Source organism: Podarcis liolepis, assembly GCF_965112155.1.
Source record: "Podarcis liolepis genome assembly, chromosome: 4".
NCBI lineage: Eukaryota > Metazoa > Chordata > Lepidosauria > Squamata > Lacertidae > Podarcis > Podarcis liolepis.
The window spans coordinates 93454899-93469254 of record NC_139558.1 but is presented as its reverse complement, the minus strand read 5'-3'; the positions used below and the strand labels follow the sequence as shown (position 1 = coordinate 93469254).

At 45.1% G+C, this 14356-nt stretch overlaps 1 protein-coding gene across 5 annotated transcripts in view; it reads right to left on the bottom strand.

Moving 5' to 3' along the window:
* The window catches only part of DLG2 (discs large MAGUK scaffold protein 2), a 904765-nt gene that overhangs the window by 513194 nt on the left and 377215 nt on the right, over window positions 1–14356 (bottom strand). Inside the window, exon 1 of one of the 5 annotated variants that reach the window (XM_083499677.1) lies at window positions 3979–4911. The exons of the other annotated variants lie outside the window; for them this stretch is intronic. Within the exon in view, the coding sequence (XP_083355803.1) occupies window positions 3979–4080 (102 nt within the window). The 5' untranslated portion in view covers window positions 4081–4911. Of the gene's footprint in view, window positions 1–3978; window positions 4912–14356 lie in introns of those variants that run through there. 5 annotated transcript variants of the gene reach the window in all.

The following is a 14356-nucleotide window of genomic DNA, read 5'->3' as shown; positions in this document are numbered from 1 at the left end:
CCGTGTCAGCACACAAATTAGAGGGCCTACTTTAAAGAAGGGTTAGCCAAGGGTGGTATCGGCAAGCTATGATTGGACTCCAACTCCCATCAGCCTCAGCTAGCAGAGCCAATAGTCAGGGGTGCTGGGAGCTGTAGTCCAATGAAGCTGGAGGGCCCCATGTTGCCTCTACCTGACTTAAAACACCTTCCGGCCGTTCAGAATGCTGGTGAAGTCTTTACATTGGGAGATAAATGGAGAGAGGGAAATAATCAAATAAGAGAAACCATTGGGTTCAGAAATAAGCTACTGAAATGATCAAGGAGATGGAGTGGTTCTCCTATGAAGAATGGTTGCAGCACTTGAGGATTTTTAGTTAAGGGTAAGAGGTCCGTATAGTTAAAGCTATGGTTTTCCCAATAGTGATGGATGGAAGTGAGAGTTGGACCATAAAGAAGGCTGATCACCGAAGAATTGATGCTTTTGAATTCTGGTGCTGGAGGAGACTCTTGAGAGTCCCATGGACTGCAAGAAGATCAAACCTATCCATTCTTAAGAAAATCAGCCCTGAGTGCTCACTGGAAGGACAGATCCTGAAGCTGAGGCTCCAATACTTTGGCCACCTCATGAGAAGAGAAGACTCCCTGGAAAAGACCCTGATGTTGGGAAAGATGGAGGGCACAGGGAGAAGGAGAAGGGGACAACAGAGGACGAGATGGTTGGACACTGTTGTTGAAGCTACCAGCATGAGTTTGACCAAACTGCGGAAGGCAGTGGAAGACAGGAGTGCCTGGCATGCTCTGGTCCATGGGGTCACGAAGAGTCGGACACGACTAAATGACTAAACAACAACAAGAAGAAGAGGCAACTTGATGGAAGTTCATAAAACTGGGCATAGGGTAGAGAAAGTGGATAGAGAAAAGTTATTCCTCCCTCTCTCAGAACACTATGGGCATCCGATGAAGCTCAATGATGGAAGATTCAGGATGGAAACACAAAAGGCACTTCACACAGCTATGGGATCTGTTTGAGAAGAAGCAGTGATGGCCAACAACTTGGATGGCTTTTGAAAAAAGGATTGGACAAATTCATGGAGGACAAGGCTATCAGTGTCTACTAGCCATGATGGCAATGTTTTGCCTGTGGTTGGTGGCAATATGCTTCTAAGTACCATTTCCTGGAAACTGCTGGAGTAGAGAGTTGCTCTTGAGCTCAAGTCCTTCCTGAGGGTTTCCCAAAGGCATCTGGGTGGCCACTGTGAGAATGCTAGACTAGATGGTCCACTGGCCTGATCTAGCAGGCTCTTCCTATATTCTTTTGCTCTTATGTTGAATATAAGATAAGATGTTAAGAATCCCTAAGCCACTTGAGAGTCAGTGTTTCATGGTGGGTCAGAGTAGCAATGGTACAGCTAGGTAACTTTTAGGACTCTCCCAACTGTTTCAGCCCAGACAAATTCCGGATATTTCAGAGAGAATGGCCCCTGTAGGAGGAAAGGTCTCAGGAGCCAGACACTCTGACAGGGGAGGAATTAGCCACTTGAGGTGTTTGTGGCTCCATTTTTCTACTTTTCAGAAGGTGGGAAGCAAATGGTAAAACCCACTCCAATCAGTTACGAAGCATGACACCCAGCAAACGCTTTCAAAACAAGGGATCATGATGTAGCATAATCTCCAGGAAGATCATATGGTTGTCCCAATACAATAAACAGTAGAAATCTTCTTGAAAGTTAGATAAGATGTTAAGAAGTTAGCACGCTTCAGAGTGTGTTAGAATAGGACTAGGAAGCAGTAGGGCAGCTTAGATAATTTTAGACTCTGGATTTGCATGGTGTTGTTGCTGGTGGGGCCAAAGGTAGAGCTCTGTTGATGTTAATGCACATTACTCCACAATGTGATAAGCCAGGGCTTCAGCACAAGGAAGCCCTCCTGCTCAATCTTCTGAATGGGGCCCTAACTAAAGAATCTAAGAATACGCCTTGTATTGAAGCAGATCATTGGCCCATTAAGCTCAATATTGCATACACGGCTGGCAGCAGCTCTGCAGCATTTCAGACAAGGGTTTCCCCTAACCTAGGATGCCGGGGGATGAATCTGGGACCTTCTGCATGCAAGGCATAGAATGTATGTATAAAAACAAAGGAAGCTGCTTTATACTGAGTCAGACCATTGGCCCACCTAGTTCAGAACTGTCTACAGGGGCTCTCTGGGGTTTCAGGCAGGGGTCCCTCCGAGCGCTACCTTGACATGCCAGAGATTGAACATGGAAAGCAGATGCTCTGCCACTCAGCCACAGCACTCCCCAAAGTCCTGGCCTCACAGCACCACTGCCAGAAAGTTTGGGATTCAAGTCCCTACAGTAGCTCACTGCGTGGTGTTGAGCCAGTCACAATCTCTCCGCCTAACCTACCTGACAAGCGTTGTGTTGTTCTGCAGTTAAACTGAGTAGGGGTTTAAATCACACCTGCTAACTTGAGCTCCTTAGAGGAAAGGCAAGATACAGATCTAAGTAAACGAAAGTTTGGGTCGCATTTATAATTGCACATGATCACTCTTTGAAAAGGGTTGGGGGAAAAGAGGTGAAGTTTTGCAAACCAGTCTCAAGCCACACATTCATCAAGCAGCCTTAATCAACCCTTGTATGTTCTCCTATTAACATTCAAGGGACAAGACGAGTGCCCTACCTTACTGGGTTGTTGTAAAGGTTTCAGAGGTATTGCTACGAATATTCAGAAGTAGTGCTCTATCTATGCTAAAGTGTCATTCTATATATGTGCTCAAGTGTCTCTCTCAACCTGAAAAGTTTTCTTTGGCTATTGTCTCCTCGCTCCCTCCCCCCGCACTATTCACAGTTATTAGCACCTAGTATTATTTCTGTTTCAAGCTTTGGTATATGATATTTTGTCACTACACTGCTTGTATTAAAACATAGCCTACCCATGTCAAGAACCAATTCACCTTTATTCAGCCATCTGATTAATGTAACTGTAGCTGTAATGAACTCTACTACTGACAGCTCTGAATTCTTTCCAACTCCCCATCACTGCTGTATTTCAAATGTATGGGGTTTGTTCTTGCTTTCTTTAAGGAAGAGGTAAACAATGACTCCCCAGGCAACTATATGAATGAGGGATGGAAGTGGATTCTGCCCCACTGTGGAAAAGTAGAGGTTCTGCCCCATTATGAATAAGTGAAAGTTCTGTTACAGGTGAGTGCTAAGAGATGAAAAGCAAAGATCTACCTTGTCCAAATGCTGCCTAAAATACACCTTTCTTTTTTGTCAACAGCATGGGCTCATTCCTTATAGAAAACTCAGGAGGGCAGAATTGTTTCCAGTACCCTCAGTCTGACCTTATCTAGGAAAGAGTGTTCCACCTCTGGAAAGAACATCTACATGTTAAGTTCAAACTGCCAAAATTATTCCCTATTATAGTATTTTCTCTCCATCTTTTGCATACTTTTTTGGGGGGGGGCGGCAGCAGGGATCCTTTATGAACTTATTCCACTGATTTGATTGTAATTTTTTTTAATAACCAAAAATGCAATATTGCACTCTGTGGCTTCTCTGGTCTAATTACAAGCAACAGCGATTAATCAGGACAGACAAGTAGGTCCATTCCTGCTACTTCAGGGGTTTTTAAGGCACACAAGCGTTGATGTCAAACTCAGTGCACAGAAATAGCTGTGCACTGATGAAGCAACCTTCAGTTTCTTAATCAAGTATGCAGCCACATCCAAGATAAAAAAGATACACACCCTATATAGAGTCCTAGGTCTCTGTGCTAAGGATCTCCCCCAGCCACCCCCTGCATACAGGTTTATTTTATTTTTTTAAAAAAGCAAAAACACTGTACTTACACAGATAGCAATAAACCCCTCTCTCCCACGGTCACATCTATACAAGCAACTCTCTCGGCATTAACCAAAACCCCTGTCTGTAGCTGCTATTCACCAATAGCCCAGTTAGGAAATGCACATAGCAGCATCAAGCATATCTTACCTTGCATCCAAACATCAACGACAAAGTGTTGTTGGTGCAGGCAACTTTGCAGTGGCAAATCATTGGTGTAACGCTGTCAGAAGAGTTAACAATACGGCACATTCCTTGAGGGCTGCAGTGGAAGCAGCCAGCCGGAGGAACAAAAACAAGCAGCTAAGCCCGCACATGGAAAAGCAACACATTCAGCTCAACAGCTTCTCTCTCCCTCTCTTCCGACTGCTGGTCAGAAGCAGCATCCTAGACGCCTCGCCACCTGTGCCCCCAATTCAACCATCCCCTTCCTCGTAGATGAATCAACGCTGCAGCATCAGTCATGAAGTGTCAGGGCTTCCCCCTTCCAGTGGGGGGGGGGTGGGAATTAATTTTTAAAAATGTATCACACACACCCTCCTCTACGCCGAACAGAAAATGGAAATGAAGGTGGAATAGCAGGTGTGAACGCATTAGCATGTAAAAGGATGCATACCGCCTACTCGTAATAATCACATAAGATTGTCATGCTAGCTCAAGTGGGCTGAAAATTATGCCATCGGAAGAAAAATACTGCAGCTCCCGATTTGGTAAAAAGCCAGTGGCTTGCTGCAATACATAGTCATTGTGGAAAGGGGGGAAACTGGGACCTTGCTTCAGAAGCCTTCAGCATGTTACCGAGAAAAGATTCCAGGAAGAAGAAGAAGGAGGAAATATGTGTCGCTGGCTCCCCGGCAGCAACACCGGAAAAAACTCCCAGGAAGAGGGAAAACGAAGAAGAATTAGAAGGATTTGTCTGGTGGAACTCGGAAGCAGCAGCCTCTCCTTCGTCTGAAAGATGAGTCTCTCTGCTCAAAAGAAACTAGTGTTGGATTTACAAGGGGAACAGCGGAAAAGTCCAGACAGTTGCAAGTAAAATTCAGAGACTCTTCTTCACCAGACGTGGAGGGGCAAGGGGAGAAACAGACATCTCCAGGCACCGGTTTGCAAATAAATGAGCTGCAAGAGGACACACCAAATTTTTCTGGAAGCTTATCAGTTGGAAGGTTTGGTACAGTTCTGTTAATGATGCCTCGGGTACATTAGGAGACCGATCTCTGCAGCCACAGCAGGCGCCGTGATTCTCCAGTGGTTTGACTTTCTGGGGGCACACTCCATTGTCTCTCGAGACAGACGGATGCCAACCGTCTTAGATGATTGAGCCATTTTAGCTGATTAGTTGCATGGGTGTAGGTGGTTGCATGGGTATAGATTGATATTAGCACCACGCTCAGTTCATTTGTAAGGAAGGGGGCCAAGCCGGAAAGGAGGCTTCCTGATAGCTGCTGTTTTCAGGTGGGATACGATCACATACTGACAGATTCAGGTTGGTTTTGGTGCCCTTTTGCAAGAAAGCCACTTCCTCACAAAGCCGGACTTTTTGCTGTAAGGAAAGTACTGGGGAAATGCAATAGGGAGTGTGGGATACTCGTTTGCTTGATGTAATGTCATAAAAAACCTCACTGGGAACAAATCAGAATGGATACTTAGTAAACAGCTGCCATTGTCTTGTTGGCTTTTTGCAGTATGGTAGCGCTGCAGAAAGCTTGCTGGGGAGATCATGCATTAAAAAGAAAGGACTCATAAATAACTTAGAGGGTTTTAATAAGAAAAACAAAAACTCCATTTACACTAAATATATTAACAAACAAACATGACCCAACCACCAACCCATCCCCCAGGGTAATGGGAGAGCTAGGTGCTGCTCTTTATATACTACACCCAGATGCTGACACACCTTAATCAAATACAACTCAGCAGCACCTGCTATGTTTCACAGCTGTAAAGCTGGGTCTCGTTATCTTGCTCTGGCCCTTGCTCCGGCCCCTTAAAGACATACACATGGAGTGGAACAATGATGAACCTTTACATTTAAAGAAACCATTCAACATGTCTAACCTCCGCACAAACCTTTTGCAAATACAGTGGTACCTCAGGTTAAGAAATTAATTCCTTCTCGAGATCTGTTCTTAACCTGAAACTGTTCTTAACCTGAGGTACCACTTTAGCTAATGGGGCCTCCCAGCGGCACACAATTTCTGTTCTCATCCTGTAGCAAAGTTTTTAACCTGAGGTACTATTTCTGGGTTATCGGAGTCTATAACCTGAAGCGTCTGCAACCCGAGGTACCACTGTAAATCAGGATGAGTGATCTATTAACAGGTCATCTAGAAGCAGACTCTGAGACTCAGCTGTGGCACAAACTCACCTCTTCCAAACTCACCTCGTATACAATCTATTCACCTCCCAGCCTCAGTCCTCCAATTGCAATATGGGACTGAAATAGGCCTGCTCGATTAAAATCACGTGAAGGGCTTTGAACAGATATAGGGAAAGGCCCATGTGAACATTAAGGTGAAGAATTCTATGCCCATTCACCTGGGAATAAGACCCACTGAACTTAGTGGGGATTATGTCTGAGTAGAAATGTATGGGGTCGCATCACTTGTAGTTTCGTCATCGTGATGCTTCAGCTAGACTGTTGGTGGGGACAAGTGATCGCCAGCACTTAGCAACGGTGCTTAAAAGCTTCCTCAGGCTGCTCAAATGTTCATAGAATCGTAGAATTGTAGAGTTGGAAGGGACCCCAAGGGTCATCTAGTCCAACCCCCTGCAATGCAGGAATCTCAGCTAAAGTATCCATGAGAGATGGCCATCCAATCTCTGCTTTAAAACCTCCAGAGAAGGAGAGTCCACAACCTCCTAAGGGAGACCATTCCACTGTCAAACAGCTCTTCCTGTCAGAAAGTTTTGTCGGAATAGCCTTTCTTGTAACTTGAAGCCATGGGTTCGAGTCCTACCCTCTAGAGCAGGAGAAAACAAGCTTGCTCCATCTTCCATGTGACAGCCCTTGAGTTATTTAAATATGTCTCTCAAATCTCCTCACAGTCTCCTCTTTCCCAAGCTAAACATACCCAGTTAACAAGCCAGTATCAATTTTGGCCCAGTTTACCTGAAGGAGCATCTCCACCCCCATCGTTTTGCACAGACACTGAGGTCCAGCGCTGAGGGCCTTCTGGCGGTTCCCTCACTGCAAGAAGCTAAGCTACAGGGAACCAGGCAGAGGGCCTTCTCGGTGGTGGCGCCCGCCCTGTGGAACGCCCTCCCATCAGATGTCAAAGAGATAAACCAAATAATAAATTACTATTACTATTACTATTACTATTACTATTACTATTACTATTACTATTACCATTCAGGTATGAATTTACAAGGCCCTTAACACTTGAATCCAGGATAGCTTAAGGGATGCCTGATGCTTCATGTAGAATCATAGAATGGTAGAGTTGGAAGGGTCCACAAGGGTAATCTAGTCTAACTCCCTACAATGCAAGAATATCCCCACCTAATCACTGATATGTTTGGGGGAGACCGTACTAGTGGTCTCCCAAGGCTCAGATGCACAGATCATATCCCCCCCCCCCAAATCATAGAACTGTAGAGTTGGGCCCTGAGAGTAATCTAGTCCAACCCCCTGCCATGCAAAAATATCACCAGGAGTTGTGCAGTCAGTATTATGGGCTGGATTCTGTGGAACTCCATCCCAGCAGAGATTAGACAGGCCCACCTACCCTGCTGAACCTCAGGTACCTAACAAAAAGCAGTTTTCCAGCAGGCATTTTAAGGAAGCTTTCTGTTTTTATGATTAGCTTTAATTGGTTTTTATTCATGGTGTGCTGTTGTAATTTTTACACACACCATTTAGAGATTTCAGTAATTAAGCACTATGCAAATACCCTAAACAAACAGACCACTTATATTGCCAGTAAAAAACAAACACCAGGCATACCCAATGCTATGCATTTTATCGGTGCTACACATAATAAATCACCAATTTAAAAGTCTGTTGTACAGGTTGCAGTAAGAGCAGCATGTTTCTAATAGCAAACCACAAGACCCTTGTCTTATTTTTGGTTTTCAAAGGTGTCTTTTGTTTTACCACATGCCTAAAATCAGTATTATTTTAACATCTCTAGCAAAAATTAACTTTGGTTGTAATTTTCACCTCTATTAGCAGATTACAACTGCGAGAGATTTACTATAGAACAAGAGGAGTTTAAGTGGAAACACCATACAGTATCAATGACGTAAAATAAAGATTACAGCTTCTATTAAAATGCATTACAGCATTTATTAAAATGTCACTGTTTGGGCCATTGAAATGCTTATGGCTTTCATAAATGCAGTAGCCATTATTTTATTTTATTTTATTTAAGAGCAGTGAGTGTTTTTTTCTTTTAAAAAAAAGGTTTAGAGTTACTCTCATTTTCCTACTCATATTGAAATACTGCCTCTCAATGAGGCCAGGCTTAGAGTCACAAAATGTTTAGGGATATGTTTACCCCTGCCCCCCCCCAAAAGCACTGTTTAAGACAGTAGGTTAGGTCTGCAGTCCTATTCCCAGTTACCCGAGAGTAAAAAAAAAGGGTTGTGCGCTCATCTCACTCTATAGGCCGGGAGCCAGCGCTGTCCGCAGATACTTCCGGGTCATGTGGCCAGCGTGACAAGCTGCATCTGGCGAGCCAGCGCAGCACACGGAACGCCATTTACCTTCCCGCCATTTACCTTCTACTTGCACCCGGAGGTGCTTTCGAACTGCTAGGTTGGCAGGAGCAGGGACTGGGCAACGGGAGCTCACCCCGTCACGGGGATTCAAACTGCCGACCATGAGATCGGCAAGTCCTAGGTCCTGAGGTTTTACCCACAGCGCCACCCGCGTCCCTACCCGAGAGTAAGCCTCATTAAAACAATGTGGCTTACTTGAAGGTGCTTCAGACATTTCTGCAATTTTTCACAACAGGTGATGTAAGCAATTTTGATGTAAGAACTTGAGAGCTCACGGTGGATCAAATCAGGGTTTCCCCACAGTAGCGCAAACATGCTTCTGGGAAGCCCAGAGGGCAGAAAAGGAACTTGTCTCTCCCATTGTCAAACCAAAGTGACTTGTATTCAGTGGCATTGTTGTGGTTGTTTAGTTGTTTAGTCGTGTCTGACTCTTCCTGACCCCATGGACCAGAGCACGCCATGCACTCCTGTCTTCTACTGCCTCCCGCAGTTTGGTCAAACTCATGCTGGTAGCTTCGAGAACACTGTCCAACCATCTCATCCTCTGTCGTCCCCTTCTCCTTGTGCCCTCCATCTTTCCCAACATCAGGGTCTTTCCCAGGGAGTCTTCTCTTCTCATGAGGTGGCCAAAGCATTGGAGCCTCAGCTTCAGGATCTGTCCTTCCAGTGAGCACTCAGGGCTGATTTCCTTAAAAATGGAGAGGTTTGATCTTCTTGCAGTCCATGGGACTCTCAAGAGTCTCCTCCAGCACCATAATTCAAAAGCATCAATTCTTCGGCGATCAGCCTTCTTTATGGTCCAGCTCTCACTGCCTCTGAACTGCCTTTTGGTTCTCCTTTAAGGTAGGGGTGGAGAAACATTTTTCCCCCTGAAGGTACTGGGTGGAGCCAGAGCCGATGATAAGTGGAGCCAGAGACAAAGCTGCCCTTTCACCTTGGCTCATATAAGATTAGGAGTCATAGTCCTGTGCTGATCTGTTCAGAAGTTGGTCCCACTGGGGTGAGGAAGCTAAGGAGCTGCCTTCTACCACTGGGTTTGTCTACACTGATTTGCAATATGCTCTCCAGGGATTCAGACAAAGGTCTCTCTTAGCCCTACCTAGAGATGCTGGGGACTGAAATTGGGGTTTTCTGCATACAAAGCACAGGCTGACATCTGCAGGCATAGAGTAGTATCCAAATTTAATAGATAATAAATAAGTAATAATGAAAGCAATTCCTTTCTGACTTTAGTATGCCCCCCCCCAAAAAACCACACAAACATACCAATTTCTACATGCTCATTTGCTCTCAGATAGCTGGAAATGTGAATGTGTTTCCATACAACCAGGGGGAGGGGGAGTTTTGAAATGAAATAAAATATTTTCCCTTCCAATAGTTCTGAAACCACACCAAAAATAGTAGGGGGACACGTAATATGAGGCCTCAGCCTCAAGTGCTACCAGGCTACAAAATGCCCAACTCTAAAGAAAGGAAGACTTGTGAGAAACCAGAGATGGTGATGGCTGTTCCCTTCATATCCCTACAGAAGGCTGATTTATTTATAAAATGTATATACTGCTTAATACAAAAAGAAGGCTGTTTGCCTAAGATATAATGGGGAGAGGGGGGTTCAATGAGAGTTCATAAAATACAACAACAACACCCAAAGAAGCTTTTATAGAGCTAAATAGAAACAGATTGGAACCACACAAATAAATCAATAAAACTGACCAGTGCTGGAAAAGCATGGAACATCTATATATTCTTGTGTCTAAGTCAGAGCATGGGTAGATATATGTCTTTAAGGGGTGTTTAAAACTTGTAAAAAGATATATGCACAGCATAGAGAAAAGAGATAGAGAACAGTTTCTCTCCCTCTCTCATGTCTAAATAAAAAAATTCCTTCCAGTAGCACCTTAAAGACCAACTAAGTTAGTTCTTGGTATGAGCTTTCGTGTGCATGCACACTTGAGTGTATCTGAAGAAGTGTGCATGCACACGAAAGCTCATACCAAGAACTAACTTAGTTGGTCTTTAAGGTGCTACTGGAAGGAATTTTTTTATTTTGACTATGGCAGACCAACACGGCTACCTATCTACTACTCTCTCATGTCTCTAGAACTCAGGGACATCCACTGAAACCAAACGTTGGAAGATTCAGGACAGATAAAAGAAAGCATTTCTTCACACAGTGAATAGTTAAACTGCGGAACTCTCTGCCACAGGAGGCAGCGATGGCCACCAACTTTGATGGTTTTAAAAGAGGACTGCGCAGATTCGTGGAGGATGAGGCTACGGAGTGTTACCAGCCACAATGGCTATGCCCTCCCTCCATGCTTGGATGGAGCAATGCTTCCGAATACCAGTTGCTGGAAGCCAAAGGTGGAAAAAGTGCTCCTGAGCTTAAATCTCACTTGTGGGTTTCCCACAGGCATCTGGTTGGCCACCGTGAGAAAAGGGTGCTGGCTGAGATAGGCCGCTGCAAGAGGTTTTTGTATAGGGCATTGCAAAGATGCCAGTGGCGCTGTGGTCTAAACCACTGAGCCTCTTGGGCTTGCCGATCAGAAGGTCGGCGGTTCGAATCCCTGTGACAGGATGAGCTCCCATTGCTCTGTCCCAGCTCCTGCCAACCTAGCAGTTCAAAAGCACACCAGCACAAGTAGATAAATAGGTACCACTGCGGCAGGAAGGTAAACGGCGTTTCTGTGCGCTCTGGTTTCCATCACGGTGTCCCGTTACGCTAGAAGCAGTTTAGTCCTGCTGGCCACATGACCCGGAAAGGTGTGGATAAACACCGGTTCCCTCGACCCAAAACGGGATGAGTGCTGCAACCCCATAGTTGTCTTTGACAGGACTTAAACATCTGAGGTCATTTTACCGCCGCTGAAAAAGCCCATTGCATATTGTCATCAGAAGATCTCAAGCACACTTCCATGTTCTTGGAAGATCTGATGGCCTGGCTTTGTCTACACTGGAGGGGGCAGCCAGCTAGGTCTCCTGGTCCCCAATTGCTATGGGGCTCTAATAGTCAGCAACAAAACCTTCAACTTTTGACTGACCTCTGCCAGAAGCAGGATGCTGGACTGAACTATGGGCTGGACCAGACAGAAAAGAGGTTCTTGCAAACTGCACCTTGAGAAGCAATTTCATGAAAGCAATTACTGACTCCTTTATACTGCTTAATAGTACTAAGTCTCCGCAGAAATACTGGTTCTGTTTATAATATAACTTTTAAATGTTTTTGGATGCAGAAGTTACCAAGAAAGCAAAAAGGAGTTTTCTGATTTGTGTGGCCAGTTCTGAATATGCCCAGCAGATGGCACTCAGAACCTTTTATTGTCTCTGTTTCACCATAAATTTAAGACAGCAAGTTACAAGGCAATAGGCCTGTTCCCTTTTTTTGGAAGTGCAGTTTTATAAGCCCTGAAACAGGATGCCAGCCAACAGGTGCTGCCCTTCTCGATCTGTACTTGGTAGGGGATTCTGCACCTGTGGAACTTCTGCATCCTGCAAACGGAAGCCCCGTCCCTTCTAAAGTGGCAATGCTGTTTCTGCTTCTATTAATTACACTGCTTGTCTACCTCTTCCTGCTCTGATCCCCCAATAATCAAACATTTTTTAACTTGTTTATAGCTCCCACACACCTTGCAGAGGAGCATATGGTAACTAACACCATCTTATATTCATCAATCAAAAACACATCAGATAGATAGACAGACAGACAGACAGACACATAGAAACCTAGAAAAGCCTAAAAGAGGAAGAAACCAGCAGGATCTGTAAAAATCCATAGCAATTAGCAGAAACCCAAATATGCAGAAAGTAACAGGCAAAAGGGATCCTAGTTTCAACCAGTGGCGTAGCGTGGGGGGTGCAGGGGGGGCCGGCCGCACCGGGCGCAACATCTGGGGGTTAGGGTTAGGGGCGCAAATCCACGGGTTAGGGGGCGCAAATCCACGGGTTAGGGGGCGCAAATTACTTGCCTTGCCCCGGGTGCTGACAACCCACGCTACGCCACTGGTTTCAACAGTGTTATGGGTGCTTTAGCTGAGATTCCTGCATTGCAGGGGGTTGGACTAGATGACCATTGGGATCCTTTCCAACACTAAGAGAATTTGAATGGTATTCACAGTCATTGTGGCTGTTGTTGTTGTTGTTTTCAGTCTGCAAACAATATGCATTGTGATTTTGCATTCAGATTATTGGAGTGGAACAACTTGAGGACAGTGTAAGTTACCTAATTGTGCAAAGTATGCAAGTTCCATATTCTCACCACAGTGAATAACCTAGTTTTTTGGGGGAAGCTGGACTGCAGCTGAAGAGAAACAGTGCTGCATGCAATGTAGGCAAGGCAGAACGTCGCCTTACTGAGAGCTTAGGATTTCGCTGGGCATAGCAGGGTGCCAGGGCCTCTAGCCCTGCTGCTGAAGCCAGATGTCTGCCTAACTCGCCTTGATGCTTCATCAGCCAGGGCTCCTTGTAGCTCATGGATCAGACACCCTGGCTAGCTGGTTTCGCAAACATCCAAGAACTTAAGAGCACCTCTTCTGGATCAGACCAAAGGCCCATCTGGTCCAGCCCAGCATCCTGTTCTTGCAGTAGCCAAGCAGATGCCTATGGGAAGCCCTTAAAAGCCAGGCATGATCTCAACAGCCCTCTAATTCCAAGCGACTGCTAGGCAGAGCCGTGCTGCCTCCAAGAGTGGAGATAGATTGGTGTCATTCACATGCTATATTTGTGGATGGACTCCCCGCCCCCTGCCCCTGGAAAACCTCAAAAGTGTGGCATGTGAAGTGTATCTTCACTCGTTCTCTTTCTCCTTCTCTCAGGGTGGCAACTTATCAGGGGTGCTGTCAGTGCCGGATTTATGTATAAGCTAAACAAGCTAAACCTCTAATTAAAAAGAAACTACAGCAACTTGACTTCTCTAACACAGCCTCCTATGCAAGAGGACCGTGTTCAGGCCTAGCCCTAGCTATTCCACCCCCTGAAGGGATCCCTCTATACTGCTTCACAATTCCTTCGGAGGCTAAGCGAAGGGCCTTTACCTGTGCCCGTCTGAACTGTTTTCCTACAGCAGTTCTCTCGGGTCGTTATTCCAGAGTTCCCATCGCAAATAGAACATGCACCTGTAATGACACGTCCCTAGAGACTATGGAACATGTAATGCTCTTCTGTCCCAACTGGACAGATGAAAGATCTCGGTTTTTAACTCCCCTCGTGAATAAGTTCCATCTCCCAATCCAGCCTTGGATAGTGTCCCTCTTTTTGCAGGATTCTGATTGTTGGATTACCGAGATGACAGCTAACTTCCTGCTTAGTGTGATGAAGAGGAAAGCGGCACTAACTTCTTCCTTAACACCACAGCTGCAGGCGACACACCGCACAATCGAACGAAATTCCAAGTAGCCTTATTGTACAAGGACAATCGAGTTAGGACAAATCTGAGGAGCCGAAGGACCCTTTAACGGTCCTCCTCCAGCCTCAGCAGTTTTTTTTCCCCCCCTTTCTCTAAGTAATCGCCCAGGACGATATCTACCTTTACCTCCCCACCTCCCATTTTATGTTGTCATTTTAATGTATATCATGCTATGGCCACATGGCTAATGCAATATATAAATAAATATATAAATAAATAAATAAATAAATAAATAAATAAGCTATAGCTTAGGGCCCCACTCTCTTGGGGGTCCCCAAAAAAACATAAAGGGGAAACAAACCTGGATGTACATTTCCAAAATATAAGATAAAAAACAAATAAAATAAAACCTACATGCAGCAACAGTGTTTTGTGTTGTGTAGGCCCCTATGATGTAAGTAA